Source organism: Electrona antarctica, assembly GCF_951216825.1.
Source record: "Electrona antarctica genome assembly, contig: scaffold_487, whole genome shotgun sequence".
Lineage (NCBI taxonomy): Eukaryota > Metazoa > Chordata > Actinopteri > Myctophiformes > Myctophidae > Electrona > Electrona antarctica.
Genome location: NW_027637213.1, coordinates 25,287 through 45,907, shown reverse-complemented (window position 1 = coordinate 45,907; position 20,621 = coordinate 25,287). Strand labels below are relative to the sequence as shown.

At 50.3% G+C, this 20,621-nt stretch overlaps 1 protein-coding gene across 1 annotated transcript; it reads left to right on the top strand.

Moving 5' to 3' along the window:
* Window positions 1-1,560: 1,560 nt before the first annotated feature.
* On the top strand, window positions 1,561-17,074 carry LOC306919065 (uncharacterized protein; the record flags this gene model as incomplete). The annotated part of the gene is made up of 4 exons (XM_079531901.1): window positions 1,561-2,218; window positions 3,880-5,254; window positions 8,663-8,887; window positions 15,992-17,074. The coding sequence occupies 4 exons, from the start codon at window positions 1,561-1,563 to the stop codon at window positions 16,218-16,220; spliced, it is 2,487 nt and encodes an 828-aa protein (XP_079388027.1). The 3' UTR covers window positions 16,221-17,074.
* Between the last annotated feature and the right edge of the window lie 3,547 nt (window positions 17,075-20,621).

Genomic DNA, 20,621 nt, shown 5'->3' with positions numbered 1-20,621 from the left:
AAAGTAAAGTTTGCACCGTTTATAAAAGTTATTTATTTTATACCCAGAGGAACTTATTTTGTTTTGTATTTACCGTATTATATTTACACATGTTATGTTATACTTGTTGTGATTGGTCGAGAAGCCTCAGGTCACAGTTGCATGATGGGAGTTGTATTTCTAATGAGGATTTAACCCTTTTCATTCCAGATCATCAGACTGTGGAGCTCAGGAGAAGATCAACCGTACACACCCTGTGAAGACAGCCGGTAAGAAACCTGTCTGTCTGTCTGTCTGTCTGTCTGTCTGTCTGTCTGCCTGCCTGCCTGCCTGCCTGCCTGCCTGCCTGCCTGCCTGCCTGCCTGCCTGCCTGCCTGCCTGCCTGCCTGTCTGCCTGCCTGCCTGCCTGCCTGCCTGCCTGCCTGCCTGCCTGCCTGCCTGCCTGCCTGCCTGCCTGCCTGCCTGCCTGCCTGTCTGCCTGCCTGCCTGTCTGCCTGTCTGCCTGTCTGCCTGCCCGCCCGCCCGCCCGCCCGCCCACCCAGATGATAAAATGACCACAAGTTACTTTTTCTGAAAGTGAAATTTCCCTTTAAGGCGGTCTAACGTATGAATGTCCTCCGTTCAGATCAGGGTGTGGAACGCAGCATGAAGGTCAGGGTGTGGAACGCAGCATGAAGGTCAGGGTGTGGAACGCAGCATGAAGGTCAGGGTGTGGAACGCAGCATGAAGGTCAGGGTGTGGAACGCAGCATGAAGGTCAGGGTGTGGAACGCAGCATGAAGGTCAGGGTGTGGAACGCAGCATGAAGGTCAGGGTGTGGAACGCAGCCTGAAGGTCAGGGTGTGGAACGCAGCATGAAGGTCAGGGTGTGGAACGCAGCATGAAGGTCAGGGTGTGGAACGCAGCATGAAGGTCAGGGTGTGGAACGCAGCATGAAGGTCAGGGTGTGGAACGCAGCATGAAGGTCAGGGTGTGGAACGCAGCATGAAGGTCAGGGTGTGGAACGCAGCATGAAGGTCAGGGTGTGGAACGCAGCATGAAGGTCAGGGTGTGGAACGCAGCATGAAGGTCAGGGTGTGGAACGCAGCCTGAAGGTCAGGGTGTGGAACGCAGCCTGAAGGTCAGGGTGTGGAACGCAGCATGAAGGTCAGGGTGTGGAACGCAGCATGAAGGTCAGGGTGTGGAACGCAGCATGAAGGTCAGGGTGTGGAACGCAGCATGAAGGTCAGGGTGTGGAACGCAGCATGAAGGTCAGGGTGTGGAACGCAGCATGAAGGTCAGGGTGTGGAACGCAGCATGAAGGTCAGGGTGTGGAACGCAGCATGAAGGTCAGGGTGTGGAACGCAGCATGAAGGTCAGGGTGTGGAACGCAGCATGAAGGTCAGGGTGTGGAACGCAGCATGAAGGTCAGGGTGTGGAACGCAGCATGAAGGTCAGGGTGTGGAACGCAGCATGAAGGTCAGGGTGTGGAACGCAGCATGAAGGTCAGGGTGTGGAACGCAGCATGAAGGTCAGGGTGTGGAACGCAGCATGAAGGTCAGGGTGTGGAACGCAGCATGAAGGTCAGGGTGTGGAACGCAGCATGAAGGTCAGGGTGTCGCTGACCAGGCTGAACATGACCTCTCCACAACCCCCCTTAAACATGAAGACCACCTTAAACAACAGGACTGTTTCTATTAAACAGGAACCAGAAGACCATCTTATACATGAAGGTGGAGGTGAAGACCTCCTTAAACAGGAACCTGAAGACTTCCTTGAAGAACCTGTAGACCTCCTTAAACAGGAACCTGGAGACCTCCTTGAAGAACCTGTAGACCTCCTTAAAGAAGAACCTGTAGACCTCCTTAAACAGGAACCTGTAGACCTCCTTAAACAGGAACCTGTAGACCTCCTTAAACAGGAACCTGAAGACCTCCTTAAACAGGAACCTGAAGACCTCCTTGAAGAACCTGTGGACCTCCTTAAACAGGAACCTGAAGACCACCTTGAAGAACCTGTGGACCTCCTTGAAGAAAAACCTGTGGACCTCCTTAAACAGGAACCTGTAGACCTCCTTAAACAGGAACCTGAAGACCTCCTTGAAGAACCTGTAGACCTCCTTAAACAGGAACCTGAAGACCTCCTTAAACAGGAACCTGAAGACCTCCTTGAAGAACCTGTGGACCTCCTTGAAGAAGAACCTGTGGACCTCCTTAAACAGGAACCTGAAGAAGACCTTAAACAGGAACCTGGAGACATCGGTAAGTTTATTTCTCTCCCCCAGGTGTGGTTATAATATTCAAATATGTCTCTCTCTGGCCCCTTGTCCACCGGTTCAGTTCTTTTTGGTTCTTAGTCCATGAGCCAGAGCTCCAAACTGGTTCTTAGTCCATGAGCCAGAGCTCCAAACTGGTTCTTAGTCCATGAGCCAGAGCTCCAACATTGGAAACTGGAAGAACCAGTTTGGAGCTCTGGCTCATGGACTAAGAACCAGTTTGGAGCTCTGGCTCATGGACTAAGAACCAGTTTGGAGCTCTGGCTCATGGACTAAGAACCAGTTTGGAGCTCTGGCTCATGGACTAAGAACCAGTTTGGAGCTCTGGCTCATGAACTAAGAACCAGTTTGGAGCTCTGGCTCATGGACTAAGAACCAGTTTGGAGCTCTGGCTCATGGACTAAGAACCAGTTTGGACCTCTGGCTCTTGGACTAAGAACCAGTTTGGAGCTCTGGCTCTTGGACTAAGAACCAGTTTGGACCTCTGGCTCTTGGACTAAGAACCAGTTTGGAGCTCTGGCTCTTGGACTAAGAACCAGTTTGGAGCTCTGGCTCTTGGACTAAGAACCAGTTTGGACCTCTGGCTCTTGGACTAAGAACCAGTTTGGAGCTCTGGCTCTTGGACTAAGAACCAGTTTGGACCTCTGGCTCTTGGACTAAGAACCAGTTTGGAGCTCTGGCTCTTGGACTAAGAACCAGTTTGGACCTCTGGCTCTTGGACTAAGAACCAGTTTGGACCTCTGGCTCTTGGACTAAGAACCAGTTTGGACCTCTGGCTCTTGGACTAAGAACCAGTTTGGAGCTCTGGCTCTTGGACTAAGAACCAGTTTGGACCTCTGGCTCTTGGACTAAGAACCAGTTTGGACCTCTGGCTCTTGGACTAAGAACCACAAAGAACTGAACCGGTGCCTATTGGGAACCAACCGGTGGAAAAGGGGGTCTCTGTGTATTTTTGGTTTCTTCCTGAAAGCCGAAAGCCTTTGGCCCTTTCTGAAACCAGTCCCTTGACTTGAAGTGCTCTCGGGAGGTTCCCTCGTCAGGAAGTGCCCCTCCAGCTGAATCCAGTTCCCTTGATTAGGGTGCTGGGTATAAAGAACAGTTTGGAAATATATAAATCGCCCTCCTTGTGCAGAAACAGGAAACAGACACCATTCGTTGCCATGGTTACCATCTTGCCATTGTGTTACCTGTTATTTTGGTTGTGCAGTTATATTGCATTGCATATAACTGTGCAATATCTCTCTCTCTCTCTCTCTCTCTCTCTCTCTCTCTCTCTCTCTCTCTCTCTCTCTCTCTCTCTCCCAGATGTGTCCAGTGTGACGGTACAGCGCCACACGCATTTATTGTCTATATAGAAGTGTCTATTTGTACGTCTCTAAATGTTTTGATGAATTGAACATGGTGGACCCTATTGTAAACAAGTGTAATGCTTAATTGGGTCGTCCACTCACAGTTAACAGCCTTTGTATTGAGTTACTGTTAATAAATATTTCAATCAATCAATCAATCTCTCTCTCTCTCTCTCTATTTCTCTCTCTCTCTCTTCCCCCCTCTCTCTCTCTCTCTCTCTCTCTCTCTCTCTCTCTCTCTCTCTCTCTCTCTCTCTCTCTCTCTCTCTCTCTCTCTCTCTCTCTCTCTCTCTCCCAGATGTGTCCAGTGTGACGGTACAGCGCCACACGCTGGTGGAACCTCAGAAGCGCGGCCGTGGCCGTCGCAGAAAACACCCTGTCTCACTGCTTCAGTGTGTGGTGAAGCAACCTGTCTCACTGCCCTCGTCCCAACCTGTCTCACTGAAGCGTAAACGTGGCCGTCCCAGAAAACACCCTGTCTCACTACTTCAGTGTGTGGTGAAGCAACCTCTCTCACTGCTACAGTGTGGGGTGAAGCAACCTGTCTCACTGCTACAGTGTGTGGCGAAGCAACCTGTCTCACTGCTACAGTGTGTGGCGAAGCAACCTGTCTCACTGCTACAGTGTGTGGCGAAGCAACCTGTCTCACTGCTACAGTGTGTGGCGAAGCAACCTGTCTCACTGAAGCGTAAGCGTGGCCGTCCCAGAAATCAACCTGTCTCACTGCCCTCCCCCACGCCAGAGGAAGAGGAGGAGAGAGCAGGAAGAGAAGAGGGAGGAGGAGGAGAGGAGGATGAAGAGAGGACAGGGAGAGCGTATGGCAGCGATCCATCATGGCGTCCGGGTGACAATAGAAGAGCGTACGGCAGCGATCCAACATGGCGTCCGGGTGACAATAGGAGAGCGTGTGGCAGCGATCCAACATGGCGTCCGGGTGACAATAGGAGAGCGTGTGGCAGCGATCCAACATGGCGTCCGGGTGACAATAGGAGAGCGTACGGCAGCGATCCAACATGGCGTCCGGGTGACAATAGGAGAGCGTGTGGCAGCGATCCAACATGGCGTCCGGGGGACCATGGAACACTCCACTCCGTCACAAAGCAGCTCAGCTCCGCTCAACCCTCGCCGCGTCGGCATCACAGCTGTGTGCGGTGTGGCAAAAGCTACGTTCTGCTGAAGCATCTGAAAAGACACCGGGCCGCCGTGCACGCGAGCGGAGACTCCTCCTACCGGTGTCACCACTGTGGCAAGAGCTTCCTCTGCCTGTCTTCTCTGAAGAGACATGTCTGGACTCACGCGGTCAGGCGCCACGCGTGTGACTTGTGTGGCAAAGTCTACACCCTGCGCTGGCGTTTAGAAGTTCACAGGAAGATCCACACTGGAGCCTACCAGTGTGAGCAGTGCAGCCAGAGATGCACCAACAAGGAGTCACTGAGGAGACACCAGGCCACGCACACCGGGGAGAAACGACAGCGGACATGCGACCAGTGTGGGAAACGCTTCAGGAGCGCGGACGCCCTGAAGCGCCACCAGGGGGCGTACCACCACCCAGCCTTCCAGTGTGACCAGTGTGACGAGTCCTTCTACACCCCGCACAAGTTAAAGTACCACCAGAACCTCCACGCAGGAGACAAGGCCTCCAGCAAGTGTGTCTACTGTGGGGTTCTGTTCAGGTCAGTAACAAGGCCTCCAGTGGTTCTACTCTGGGGTTCTGTCAGTGTTCAGGTCAGTAACAAAGCCTCCAGTGGTTCTACTGTGGGGTTCTGTTCAGGTCAGTAACAAGGCCTCCAGTGGTTCTACTGTGGGGTTCTGTTCAGGTCAGTAACAAGGCCTCCAGTGGTTCTACTGTGGGGTTCTGTTCAGGTCAGTAACAAAGCCTCCAGTGGTTCTACTGTGGGGTTCTGTTCAGGTCAGTAACAAAGCCTCCAGTGGTTCTACTGTGGGGTTCTGTTCAGGTCAGTAACAAAGCCTCCAGTGGTTCTACTGTGGGGTTCTGTTCAGGTCAGTAACAAGGCCTCCAGTGGTTCTACTGTGGGGTTCTGTTCAGGTCAGTAACAAAGCCTCCAGTGGTTCTACTGTGGGGTTCTGTTCAGGTCAGTAACAAAGCCTCCAGTGGTTCTACTGTGGGGTTCTGTTCAGGTCAGTAACAAAGCCTCCAGTGGTTCTACTGTGGGGTTCTGTCAGTGTTCAGGTCAGTAACAAGGCCTCCAGTGGTTCTACTCTGGGGTTCTGTCAGTGTTCAGGTCAGTAACAAGGCCTCCAGCAAGTGTGTCTACTGTCTTCTGTTCAGGTAATAATAATAATCTGTATTGTCCCGAAGGATATTCGTCTGTTCAACACCCACATCACAAACAACACAGAACACATAACACCTAGACAATACAGGACCATGAGGTCCCCCACTGTGAACAGAACCTAGACAATACAGGACCATGAGGTCCCCCACTGTGAACAGAACCTAGACAATACAGGACCATGAGGTCCCCCACTGTGAACAGAACCTAGACAATACAGGACCATGAGGTCCCCCACTGTGAACAGAACCTAGACAATACAGGACCATGAGGTCCCCCACTGTGAACAGAACCTAGACAATACAGGACCATGAGGTCCCCCACTGTGAACAGAACCTAGACAATACAGGACCATGAGGTCCCCCACTGTGAACAGAACCTAGACAATACAGGACCATGAGGTCCCCCACTGTGAACAGAACCTAGACAATACAGGACCATGAGGTCCCCCACTGTGAACAGAACCTAGACAATACAGGACCATGAGGTCCCCCACTGTGAACAGAACCTAGACAATACAGGACCATGAGGTCCCCCACTGTGAACAGAACCTAGACAATACAGGACCATGAGGTCCCCCACTGTGAACAGAACCTAGACAATACAGGACCATGAGGTCCCCCACTGTGAACAGAACCTAGACAATACAGGACCATGAGGTCCCCCACTGTGAACAGAACCTAGACAATACAGGACCATGAGGTCCCCCACTGTGAACAGAACCTAGACAATACAGGACCATGAGGTCCCCCACTGTGAACAGAACCTAGACAATACAGGACCATGAGGTCCCCCACTGTGAACAGAACCTAGACAATACAGGACCATGAGGTCCCCCACTGTGAACAGAACCTAGACAATACAGGACCATGAGGTCCCCCACTGTGAACAGAACCTAGACAATACAGGACCATGAGGTCCCCCACTGTGAACAGAACCTAGACAATACAGGACCATGAGGTCCCCCACTGTGAACAGAACCTAGACAATACAGGACCATGAGGTCCCCCACTGTGAACAGAACCTAGACAATACAGGACCATGAGGTCCCCCACTGTGAACAGAACCTAGACAATACAGGACCATGAGGTCCCCCACTGTGAACAGAACCTAGACAATACAGGACCATGAGGTCCCCCACTGTGAACAGAACCTAGACAATACAGGACCATGAGGTCCCCCACTGTGAACAGAACCTAGACAATACAGGACCATGAGGTCCCCCACTGTGAACAGAACCTAGACAATACAGGACCATGAGGTCCCCCACTGTGAACAGAACCTAGACAATACAGGACCATGAGGTCCCCCACTGTGAACAGAACCTAGACAATACAGGACCATGAGGTCCCCCACTGTGAACAGAACCTAGACAATACAGGACCATGAGGTCCCCCACTGTGAACAGAACCTAGACAATACAGGACCATGAGGTCCCCCACTGTGAACAGAACCTAGACAATACAGGACCATGAGGTCCCCCACTGTGAACAGAACCTAGACAATACAGGACCATGAGGTCCCCCACTGTGAACAGAACCTAGACAATACAGGACCATGAGGTCCCCCACTGTGAACAGAACCTAGACAATACAGGACCATGAGGTCCCCCACTGTGAACAGAACCTAGACAATACAGGACCATGAGGTCCCCCACTGTGAACAGAACCTAGACAATACAGGACCATGAGGTCCCCCACTGTGAACAGAACCTAGACAATACAGGACCATGAGGTCCCCCACTGTGAACAGAACCTAGACAATACAGGACCATGAGGTCCCCCACTGTGAACAGAACCTAGACAATACAGGACCATGAGGTCCCCCACTGTGAACAGAACCTAGACAATACAGGACCATGAGGTCCCCCACTGTGAACAGAACCTAGACAATACAGGACCATGAGGTCCCCCACTGTGAACAGAACCTAGACAATACAGGACCATGAGGTCCCCCACTGTGAACAGAACCTAGACAATACAGGACCATGAGGTCCCCCACTGTGAACAGAACCTAGACAATACAGGACCATGAGGTCCCCCACTGTGAACAGAACCTAGACAATACAGGACCATGAGGTCCCCCACTGTGAACAGAACCTAGACAATACAGGACCATGAGGTCCCCCACTGTGAACAGTTTGTTTAATGCCGCGATGGCTGAGGGGACAAAACTCCCTTCCCGACCAAGATGTTTTCCAGGCTGTCCGGGGAATCGAATCGGCAACCTTTCGGCAACAAGGGCGCTCCTCTAACCCTTAGGCCACCGCTGCCCCAATAGTTAATAACTATTAGTTATTCATAGGGTTGTCATTTTCACATAATCGTCTAATGGCAATTATTTTAAAATGACTGTAATTTGAGATAATTGCAATAATTTGTGTCATAATCGTGTTGAAAAATGTTCATACATAAAGCAGAAATAGCAGATCTACAAGTTTACAATGTGTCACTTTGTGCTATTTCCGCTATTGTTAAATATAAAATTGATAAAAGAAAATGTCTGTAATTCTTTCTTGGTAGATTTCATTGCCCTATGCACTTTTTCATTACGAAGTCTACAGCCCAAACCACAGCAATGCAACTAGTCGCAGCTCCTTGCAACAAAACAGTTTTAAGGTCACATCAATGCAACTCCTTGCAACTGTCATTGGGGACTGTGGTTGCACAGGCAACCACTGTCCAACTGGACATAAGACAAATGTAATTTTTATTCATATTAAGGTTGGTGCCAAAAACACATAATACTTAAACGTGTAATTCGTGACGGCCATACTTTCACTTTCAGGGATCCGGGAATGCTGAAGGTCCACGAGCGCATTCACACCGGAGAGAAACGCCACCACTGTGACCAGTGTGGGAAAGGCTTCATCGTTGGGAAGGACTTGAAGAGACATCAGAGGATTCACACCGGAGAGAAACCCTACGTCTGTCCTCACTGTGGCACCGGCTTCTCCGAAGGACATCATTTAAAACGCCATGTGAAGAGTTTCCACACTAAACTCTCTCCAAGGTGAAAACCATTTAAACGTCATGTGAACAGTTTCCACACTAAGCTCTCTCCACAGTGAAAACCATATAAACGTCATGTGAACAGTTTCCACGCCAAGCTCTCTCCACAGTGAAAACCATATAAACGTCATGTGAACAGTTTCTACGCCAAGCTCTCTCCAAGGTGAAAACCATTTAAACGTCATGTGAACAGTTTCCACGCCAAGCTCTGTCCACAGTGAAAACCATTTAAACGTCATGTGAACAGTTTCTACGCCAAGCTCTCTCCACAGTGAAAACCATATAAACGTCATGTGAACAGTTTCTACGCCAAGCTCTCTCCACAGTGAAAACCATATAAACGTCATGTGAACAGTTTCCACGCCAAGCTCTCTCCACAGTGAAAACCATATAAACGTCATGTGAACAGTTTCCACGCCAAGCTCTCTCCACAGTGAAAACCATATAAACGTCATGTGAACAGTTTCTACGCCAAGCTCTCTCCAAGGTGAAAACTATTGACATCATTGACTGCCAGATTTAAATAGCCCTCACTGCCAGCTATTTGTTTTTAAATAGTCGCAGACAGGCCCGGGTTAAAATTGAGTTATTATGGATTTCTTTAACCATTTTGTAAACCTTATCCTGAGATGTTGGACGTGGAGTCTTGGACCGACATGAAATCAGAAATCGCATGTTCTGTGATCTTACATATGAATTAATTTACTGTATATTGAATATATTATTATATTATTTATATTCAAATGTGAAAGTTTCTATTTTTCTTATAGCAGTGTCATTAGATGATTACCATAAAGTTGTTTATTTTAAATACATTGTAAACCTCACTTTTCAATAAGAGATTAAACTTGCAAAATTACTTTATTTCCTCCCACATTTCTACAGTGCAAATAACTTTATTGACGCATCACAGGTTGACACAGTGGCGGCCAGTCAATAGGGGGCGCTGGTGCGCCGCACCACCACCACTGACCTGAATAAAAATGAGAAATTAAGTATGCAGCCTCCCCAGCCTGTAATCTATATAAATGAAGTCTGCAGCCTCCCCAGACTGCAGCCTCCCCAGACTGCAGCCTCCCCAGACTGCAGCCTCCCCAGCCTGTAATCTATATAAATGAAGTCTGCAGCCTCCCCAGACTGCAGCCTCCCCAGACTGTAATCTATATAAATGAAGACTGCAGCCTCCCCAGACTGCAGCCTCCCCAGCCTGTAATCTATATAAATGAAGACTGCAGCCTCCCCAGACTGCAGCCTCCCCAGACTGTAATCTATCTAAATGAAGACTGCAGCCTCCCCAGACTGCAGCCTCCCCAGCCTGTAATCTATATAAATGAAGTCTGCAGCCTCCCCAGTCTGCAGCCTCCCCAGACTGTAATCTATCTAAATGAAGACTGCAGCCTCCCCAGACTGCAGCCTCCCCAGACTGTAATCTATATAAATGAAGTCTGCAGCCTCCCCAGACTGCAGCCTCCCCAGACTGTAATCTATCTAAATGAAGACTGCAGCCTCCCCAGACTGCAGCCTCCCCAGCCTGTAATCTATATAAATGAAGTCTGCAGCCTCCCCAGTCTGCAGCCTCCCCAGACTGTAATCTATCTAAATGAAGACTGCAGCCTCGCCAGACTGCAGCCTCCCCAGACTGTAATCTATCTAAATGAAGACTGCAGCCTCCCCAGACTGTAATCTATATAAATGAAGTCTGCAGCCTCCCCAGACTGCAGCCTCCCCAGACTGTAATCTATCTAAATGAAGTCTGCAGCCTCCCCAGACTGCAGCCTCCCCAGTCTGCAGCCTCCCCAGACTGCAGCCTCCCCAGACTGTAATCTATCTAAATGAAGTCTGCAGCCTCCCCAGACTGCAGCCTCCCCAGACTGTAATCTATCTAAATGAAGACTGCAGCCTCCCCAGACTGCAGCCTCCCCAGACTGTAATCTATCTAAATGAAGACTGCAGCCTCCCCAGACTGCAGCCTCCCCAGACTGTAATCTATCTAAATGAAGACTGCAGCCTCCCCAGACTGCAGCCTCCCCAGACTGTAATCTATCTAAATGAAGTCTGCAGCCTCCCCAGACTGCAGCCTCCCCAGTCTGCAGCCTCCCCAGACTGCAGCCTCCCCAGACTGTAATCTATCTAAATGAAGTCTGCAGCCTCCCCAGACTGCAGCCTCCCCAGACTGTAATCTATCTAAATGAAGACTGCAGCCTCCCCAGACTGCAGCCTCCCCAGCCTGTAATCTATCTAAATGAAGACTGCAGCCTCCCCAGACTGCAGCCTCCCCAGTCTGCAGCCTCCCCAGACTGCAGCCTCCCCAGACTGTAATCTATCTAAATGAAGACTGCAGCCTCCCCAGACTGCAGCCTCCCCAGACTGTAATCTATCTAAATGAAGACTGCATCCTCCCCAGTCTGCAGCCTCCCCAGACTGCAGCCTCCCCAGACTGCAGCCTCCCCAGACTGTAATCTATCTAAATGAAGACTGCAGCCTCCCCAGACTGCAGCCTCCCCAGTCTGCAGCCTCCCCAGACTGCAGCCTCCCCAGACTGTAATCTATCTAAATGAAGTCTGCAGCCTCCCCAGACTGCAGCCTCCCCAGACTGTAATCTATCTAAATGAAGACGGGTACATGTGTTTGGTCCGACGATTCATTGATCCGATACCCCTAACCCCTAACCTAACCATAACCGCAAGCACGGGAGCAGGCGCTAGTCCGAGGTGCGGACGCATATCGAACCAATGCTCCGTCGGACCATAGTATGCCTCCCAATGAAGACTGCATCCTCCCCAGTCTGCAGCCTCCCCAGACTGTAATCTATCTAAATGAAGACTGCAGCCTCCCCAGACTGTAATCTATATAAATGAAGACTGCATCCTCCCCAGACTGCAGCCTCCCATGAAGTCTGCAGCCTCCCCAGACTGCAGCCTCCCCAGACTGTAATCTATATAAATGAAGACTGCTGGAGGGGCACTTCCTGACGAGGGAACCTCCCGAGAGCACTTCAAGTCAAGGGACTGGTTTCAGAAAGGGCCAAAGGCTTTCGGCTTTCAGGAAGAAACCAAAAATACACAGAGACCCCCTTTTCCACCGGTTGGTTCCCAATAGGCACCGGTTCAGTTCTTTGGCGTCCGGGTGACAATAGGAGAGCGTACGGCAGCGATCCAACATGGCGTCCGGGTGACAATAGAAGAGTGTACGGCAGCGATCCAACATGGCGTCCGGGTGACAATAGAAGAGCGTACGGCAGCGATCCAACATGGCGTCCGGGTGACAATAGGAGAGCGTGTGGCAGCGATCCAACATGGCGTCCGGGTGACAATAGGAGAGCGTACGGCAGCGATCCAACATGGCGTCCGGGTGACCATGGAACACTCCACTCCGTCACAAAGCAGCTCAGCTCCGCTCAACCCTCGCCGCGTCGGCATCACAGCTGTGTGCGGTGTGGCAAAAGCTACGTTCTGCTGAAGCATCTGAAAAGACACCGGGCCGCCGTGCACGCGAGCGGAGACTCCTCCTACCGGTGTCACCACTGTGGCAAGAGCTTCCTCTGCCTGTCTTCTCTGAAGAGACATGTCTGGACTCACGCGGTCAGGCGCCACGCGTGTGACTTGTGTGGCAAAGTCTACACCCTGCGCTGGCGTTTAGAAGTTCACAGGAAGATCCACACTGGAGCCTACCAGTGTGAGCAGTGCAGCCAGAGATGCACCAACAAGGAGTCACTGAGGAGACACCAGGCCACGCACACCGGGGAGAAACAACAGCGGACATGCGACCAGTGTGGGAAACGCTTCAGGAGCGCGGACGCCCTGAAGCGCCACCAGGGGGCGTACCACCACCCAGCCTTCCAGTGTGACCAGTGTGACGAGTCCTTCTACACCCCGCACAAGTTAAAGTACCACCAGAACCTCCACGCAGGAGACAAGGCCTCCAGCAAGTGTGTCTACTGTGGGGTTCTGTTCAGGTCAGTAACAAGGCCTCCAGTGGTTCTACTCTGGGGTTCTGTCAGTGTTCAGGTCAGTAACAAAGCCTCCAGTGGTTCTACTGTGGGGTTCTGTTCAGGTCAGTAACAAGGCCTCCAGTGGTTCTACTGTGGGGTTCTGTTCAGGTCAGTAACAAGGCCTCCAGTGGTTCTACTGTGGGGTTCTGTTCAGGTCAGTAACAAAGCCTCCAGTGGTTCTACTGTGGGGTTCTGTTCAGGTCAGTAACAAAGCCTCCAGTGGTTCTACTGTGGGGTTCTGTTCAGGTCAGTAACAAAGCCTCCAGTGGTTCTACTGTGGGGTTCTGTTCAGGTCAGTAACAAGGCCTCCAGTGGTTCTACTGTGGGGTTCTGTTCAGGTCAGTAACAAAGCCTCCAGTGGTTCTACTGTGGGGTTCTGTTCAGGTCAGTAACAAAGCCTCCAGTGGTTCTACTGTGGGGTTCTGTTCAGGTCAGTAACAAAGCCTCCAGTGGTTCTACTGTGGGGTTCTGTCAGTGTTCAGGTCAGTAACAAGGCCTCCAGTGGTTCTACTCTGGGGTTCTGTCAGTGTTCAGGTCAGTAACAAGGCCTCCAGCAAGTGTGTCTACTGTCTTCTGTTCAGGTAATAATAATAATCTGTATTGTCCCGAAGGATATTCGTCTGTTCAACACCCACATCACAAACAACACAGAACACATAACACCTAGACAATACAGGACCATGAGGTCCCCCACTGTGAACAGAACCTAGACAATACAGGACCATGAGGTCCCCCACTGTGAACAGAACCTAGACAATACAGGACCATGAGGTCCCCCACTGTGAACAGAACCTAGACAATACAGGACCATGAGGTCCCCCACTGTGAACAGAACCTAGACAATACAGGACCATGAGGTCCCCCACTGTGAACAGAACCTAGACAATACAGGACCATGAGGTCCCCCACTGTGAACAGAACCTAGACAATACAGGACCATGAGGTCCCCCACTGTGAACAGAACCTAGACAATACAGGACCATGAGGTCCCCCACTGTGAACAGAACCTAGACAATACAGGACCATGAGGTCCCCCACTGTGAACAGAACCTAGACAATACAGGACCATGAGGTCCCCCACTGTGAACAGAACCTAGACAATACAGGACCATGAGGTCCCCCACTGTGAACAGAACCTAGACAATACAGGACCATGAGGTCCCCCACTGTGAACAGAACCTAGACAATACAGGACCATGAGGTCCCCCACTGTGAACAGAACCTAGACAATACAGGACCATGAGGTCCCCCACTGTGAACAGAACCTAGACAATACAGGACCATGAGGTCCCCCACTGTGAACAGAACCTAGACAATACAGGACCATGAGGTCCCCCACTGTGAACAGAACCTAGACAATACAGGACCATGAGGTCCCCCACTGTGAACAGAACCTAGACAATACAGGACCATGAGGTCCCCCACTGTGAACAGAACCTAGACAATACAGGACCATGAGGTCCCCCACTGTGAACAGAACCTAGACAATACAGGACCATGAGGTCCCCCACTGTGAACAGAACCTAGACAATACAGGACCATGAGGTCCCCCACTGTGAACAGAACCTAGACAATACAGGACCATGAGGTCCCCCACTGTGAACAGAACCTAGACAATACAGGACCATGAGGTCCCCCACTGTGAACAGAACCTAGACAATACAGGACCATGAGGTCCCCCACTGTGAACAGAACCTAGACAATACAGGACCATGAGGTCCCCCACTGTGAACAGAACCTAGACAATACAGGACCATGAGGTCCCCCACTGTGAACAGAACCTAGACAATACAGGACCATGAGGTCCCCCACTGTGAACAGAACCTAGACAATACAGGACCATGAGGTCCCCCACTGTGAACAGAACCTAGACAATACAGGACCATGAGGTCCCCCACTGTGAACAGAACCTAGACAATACAGGACCATGAGGTCCCCCACTGTGAACAGAACCTAGACAATACAGGACCATGAGGTCCCCCACTGTGAACAGAACCTAGACAATACAGGACCATGAGGTCCCCCACTGTGAACAGAACCTAGACAATACAGGACCATGAGGTCCCCCACTGTGAACAGAACCTAGACAATACAGGACCATGAGGTCCCCCACTGTGAACAGAACCTAGACAATACAGGACCATGAGGTCCCCCACTGTGAACAGAACCTAGACAATACAGGACCATGAGGTCCCCCACTGTGAACAGAACCTAGACAATACAGGACCATGAGGTCCCCCACTGTGAACAGAACCTAGACAATACAGGACCATGAGGTCCCCCACTGTGAACAGAACCTAGACAATACAGGACCATGAGGTCCCCCACTGTGAACAGAACCTAGACAATACAGGACCATGAGGTCCCCCACTGTGAACAGAACCTAGACAATACAGGACCATGAGGTCCCCCACTGTGAACAGAACCTAGACAATACAGGACCATGAGGTCCCCCACTGTGAACAGTTTGTTTAATGCCGCGATGGCTGAGGGGACAAAACTCCCTTCCCGACCAAGATGTTTTCCAGGCTGTCCGGGGAATCGAATCGGCAACCTTTCGGCAACAAGGGCGCTCCTCTAACCCTTAGGCCACCGCTGCCCCAATAGTTAATAACTATTAGTTATTCATAGGGTTGTCATTTTCACATAATCGTCTAATGGCAATTATTTTAAAATGACTGTAATTTGAGATAATTGCAATAATTTGTGTCATAATCGTGTTGAAAAATGTTCATACATAAAGCAGAAATAGCAGATCTACAAGTTTACAATGTGTCACTTTGTGCTATTTCCGCTATTGTTAAATATAAAATTGATAAAAGAAAATGTCTGTAATTCTTTCTTGGTAGATTTCATTGCCCTATGCACTTTTTCATTACGAAGTCTACAGCCCAAACCACAGCAATGCAACTAGTCGCAGCTCCTTGCAACAAAACAGTTTTAAGGTCACATCAATGCAACTCCTTGCAACTGTCATTGGGGACTGTGGTTGCACAGGCAACCACTGTCCAACTGGACATAAGACAAATGTAATTTTTATTCATATTAAGGTTGGTGCCAAAAACACATAATACTTAAACGTGTAATTCGTGACGGCCATACTTTCACTTTCAGGGATCCGGGAATGCTGAAGGTCCACGAGCGCATTCACACCGGAGAGAAACGCCACCACTGTGACCAGTGTGGGAAAGGCTTCATCGTTGGGAAGGACTTGAAGAGACATCAGAGGATTCACACCGGAGAGAAACCCTACGTCTGTCCTCACTGTGGCACCGGCTTCTCCGAAGGACATCATTTAAAACGCCATGTGAAGAGTTTCCACACTAAACTCTCTCCAAGGTGAAAACCATTTAAACGTCATGTGAACAGTTTCCACACTAAGCTCTCTCCACAGTGAAAACCATATAAACGTCATGTGAACAGTTTCCACGCCAAGCTCTCTCCACAGTGAAAACCATATAAACGTCATGTGAACAGTTTCTACGCCAAGCTCTCTCCAAGGTGAAAACCATTTAAACGTCATGTGAACAGTTTCCACGCCAAGCTCTGTCCACAGTGAAAACCATTTAAACGTCATGTGAACAGTTTCTACGCCAAGCTCTCTCCACAGTGAAAACCATATAAACGTCATGTGAACAGTTTCTACGCCAAGCTCTCTCCACAGTGAAAACCATATAAACGTCATGTGAACAGTTTCCACGCCAAGCTCTCTCCACAGTGAAAACCATATAAACGTCATGTGAACAGTTTCCACGCCAAGCTCTCTCCACAGTGAAAACCATATAAACGTCATGTGAACAGTTTCTACGCCAAGCTCTCTCCAAGGTGAAAACTATTGACATCATTGACTGCCAGATTTAAATAGCCCTCACTGCCAGCTATTTGTTTTTAAATAGTCGCAGACAGGCCCGGGTTAAAATTGAGTTATTATGGATTTCTTTAACCATTTTGTAAACCTTATCCTGAGATGTTGGACGTGGAGTCTTGGACCGACATGAAATCAGAAATCGCATGTTCTGTGATCTTACATATGAATTAATTTACTGTATATTGAATATATTATTATATTATTTATATTCAAATGTGAAAGTTTCTATTTTTCTTATAGCAGTGTCATTAGATGATTACCATAAAGTTGTTTATTTTAAATACATTGTAAACCTCACTTTTCAATAAGAGATTAAACTTGCAAAATTACTTTATTTCCTCCCACATTTCTACAGTGCAAATAACTTTATTGACGCATCACAGGTTGACACAGTGGCGGCCAGTCAATAGGGGGCGCTGGTGCGCCGCACCACCACCACTGACCTGAATAAAAATGAGAAATTAAGTATGCAGCCTCCCCAGCCTGTAATCTATATAAATGAAGTCTGCAGCCTCCCCAGACTGCAGCCTCCCCAGACTGCAGCCTCCCCAGACTGCAGCCTCCCCAGCCTGTAATCTATATAAATGAAGTCTGCAGCCTCCCCAGACTGCAGCCTCCCCAGACTGTAATCTATATAAATGAAGACTGCAGCCTCCCCAGACTGCAGCCTCCCCAGCCTGTAATCTATATAAATGAAGACTGCAGCCTCCCCAGACTGCAGCCTCCCCAGACTGTAATCTATCTAAATGAAGACTGCAGCCTCCCCAGACTGCAGCCTCCCCAGCCTGTAATCTATATAAATGAAGTCTGCAGCCTCCCCAGTCTGCAGCCTCCCCAGACTGTAATCTATCTAAATGAAGACTGCAGCCTCCCCAGACTGCAGCCTCCCCAGACTGTAATCTATATAAATGAAGTCTGCAGCCTCCCCAGACTGCAGCCTCCCCAGACTGTAATCTATCTAAATGAAGACTGCAGCCTCCCCAGACTGCAGCCTCCCCAGCCTGTAATCTATATAAATGAAGTCTGCAGCCTCCCCAGTCTGCAGCCTCCCCAGACTGTAATCTATCTAAATGAAGACTGCAGCCTCGCCAGACTGCAGCCTCCCCAGACTGTAATCTATCTAAATGAAGACTGCAGCCTCCCCAGACTGTAATCTATATAAATGAAGTCTGCAGCCTCCCCAGACTGCAGCCTCCCCAGACTGTAATCTATCTAAATGAAGTCTGCAGCCTCCCCAGACTGCAGCCTCCCCAGTCTGCAGCCTCCCCAGACTGCAGCCTCCCCAGACTGTAATCTATCTAAATGAAGTCTGCAGCCTCCCCAGACTGCAGCCTCCCCAGACTGTAATCTATCTAAATGAAGACTGCAGCCTCCCCAGACTGCAGCCTCCCCAGACTGTAATCTATCTAAATGAAGACTGCAGCCTCCCCAGACTGCAGCCTCCCCAGACTGTAATCTATCTAAATGAAGACTGCAGCCTCCCCAGACTGCAGCCTCCCCAGACTGTAATCTATCTAAATGAAGTCTGCAGCCTCCCCAGACTGCAGCCTCCCCAGTCTGCAGCCTCCCCAGACTGCAGCCTCCCCAGACTGTAATCTATCTAAATGAAGTCTGCAGCCTCCCCAGACTGCAGCCTCCCCAGACTGTAATCTATCTAAATGAAGACTGCAGCCTCCCCAGACTGCAGCCTCCCCAGCCTGTAATCTATCTAAATGAAGACTGCAGCCTCCCCAGACTGCAGCCTCCCCAGTCTGCAGCCTCCCCAGACTGCAGCCTCCCCAGACTGTAATCTATCTAAATGAAGACTGCAGCCTCCCCAGACTGCAGCCTCCCCAGACTGTAATCTATCTAAATGAAGACTGCATCCTCCCCAGTCTGCAGCCTCCCCAGACTGCAGCCTCCCCAGACTGCAGCCTCCCCAGACTGTAATCTATCTAAATGAAGACTGCAGCCTCCCCAGACTGCAGCCTCCCCAGTCTGCAGCCTCCCCAGACTGCAGCCTCCCCAGACTGTAATCTATCTAAATGAAGTCTGCAGCCTCCCCAGACTGCAGCCTCCCCAGACTGTAATCTATCTAAATGAAGACGGGTACATGTGTTTGGTCCGACGATTCATTGATCCGATACCCCTAACCCCTAACCTAACCATAACCGCAAGCACGGGAGCAGGCGCTAGTCCGAGGTGCGGACGCATATCGAACCAATGCTCCGTCGGACCATAGTATGCCTCCCAATGAAGACTGCATCCTCCCCAGTCTGCAGCCTCCCCAGACTGTAATCTATCTAAATGAAGACTGCAGCCTCCCCAGACTGTAATCTATATAAATGAAGACTGCATCCTCCCCAGACTGCAGCCTCCCATGAAGTCTGCAGCCTCCCCAGACTGCAGCCTCCCCAGACTGTAATCTATATAAATGAAGACTGCAGCCTCCCCAGACTGCAGCCTCCCCAGACTGTAATCTATCTAAATGAAGACTGCAGCCTCCCCAGTCTGCAGCCTCCCCAGACTGTAATCTATATAAATGAAGACTGCAGCCTCCCCAGACTGCAGCCTCCCCAGACTGTAATCTATCTAAATGAAGTCTGCAGCCTCCCCAGACTGTAATCTATCTAAATGAAGTCTGCAGCCTCCCCAGACTGCAGCCTCCCATGAAGTCTGCAGCCTCCCCAGACTGCAGCCTCCCCAGACTGTAATCTATCTAAATGAAGACTGCAGCCTCCCCAGACTGCAGCCTCCCCAGACTGTAACCTATCTAAATGAAGTCTGCAGCCTCCCCAGACTGCAGCCTCCCCAGACTGCAGCCTCCCCAGACTGTAATCTATCTAAATGAAGACTGCAGCCTCCCCAGCCTGCAGCCTCCCCAGACTGCAGCCTCCCCAGACTGTAATCTATCTAAATGAAGTCTGCAGCCTCCCCAGACTGTAATCTATCTAAATGAAGACTGCAGCCTCCCCAGACTGTAATCTATCTAAATGAAGTCTGCAGCCTCCCCAGACTGCAGCCTCCCCAGACTGTAATCTATCTAAATGAAGACTGCAGCCTCCCCAGACTGCAGCCTCCCCAGACTGTAATCTATTTAAATGAAGACTGCAGCCTCCCCAGACTGCAGCCTCCCCAGACTGTAATCTATCTAAATGAAGACTGCAGCCTCCCCAGACTGCAGCCTCCCCAGACTGTAATCTATCTAAATTAAGTCTGCAGCCTCCCCAGTCTGCAGCCTCCCCAGTCTGCAGCCTCCCCAGACTGTAATCTATCTAAATGAAGTCTGCAGCCTCCCCAGACTGCAGCCTCCCCAGACTGTAATCTATCTAGATGAAGTCTGCAGCCTCCCCAGACTGCAGCCTCCCCAGACTGTAATCTATCTAAATGAAGTCTGCAGCCTCCCCAGACTGCAGCCTCCCCAGACTGTAATCTATCTAAATGAAGTCTGCAGCCTCCCCAGACTGCAGCCTCCCCAGACTGTAATCTATCTAAATGAAGTCTGCAGCCTCCCCAGACTGCAGCCTCCCCAGACTGTAATCTATCTAAATGAAGTCTGCAGCCTCCCCAGACTGCAGCCTCCCCAGACTGCAGCCTCCCCAGACTGTAATCTATCTAAATGAAGACTGCAGCCTCCCCAGACTGTAATCTATCTAAATGAAGACTGCAGCCTCCCCAGACTGCAGCCTCCCCAGACTGCAGCCTCCCCAGTCTGCAGCCTCCCCAGACTGTAATCTATCTAAATGAAGACTGCAGCCTCCCCAGACTGTAATCTATCTAAATGAAGACTGCAGCCTCCCCAGACTGCAGCCTCCCCAGACTGTAATCTATCTAAATGAAGACTGCAGCCTCCCCAGACTGCAGCCTCCCCAGACTGCAGCCTCCCCAGTCTGCAGC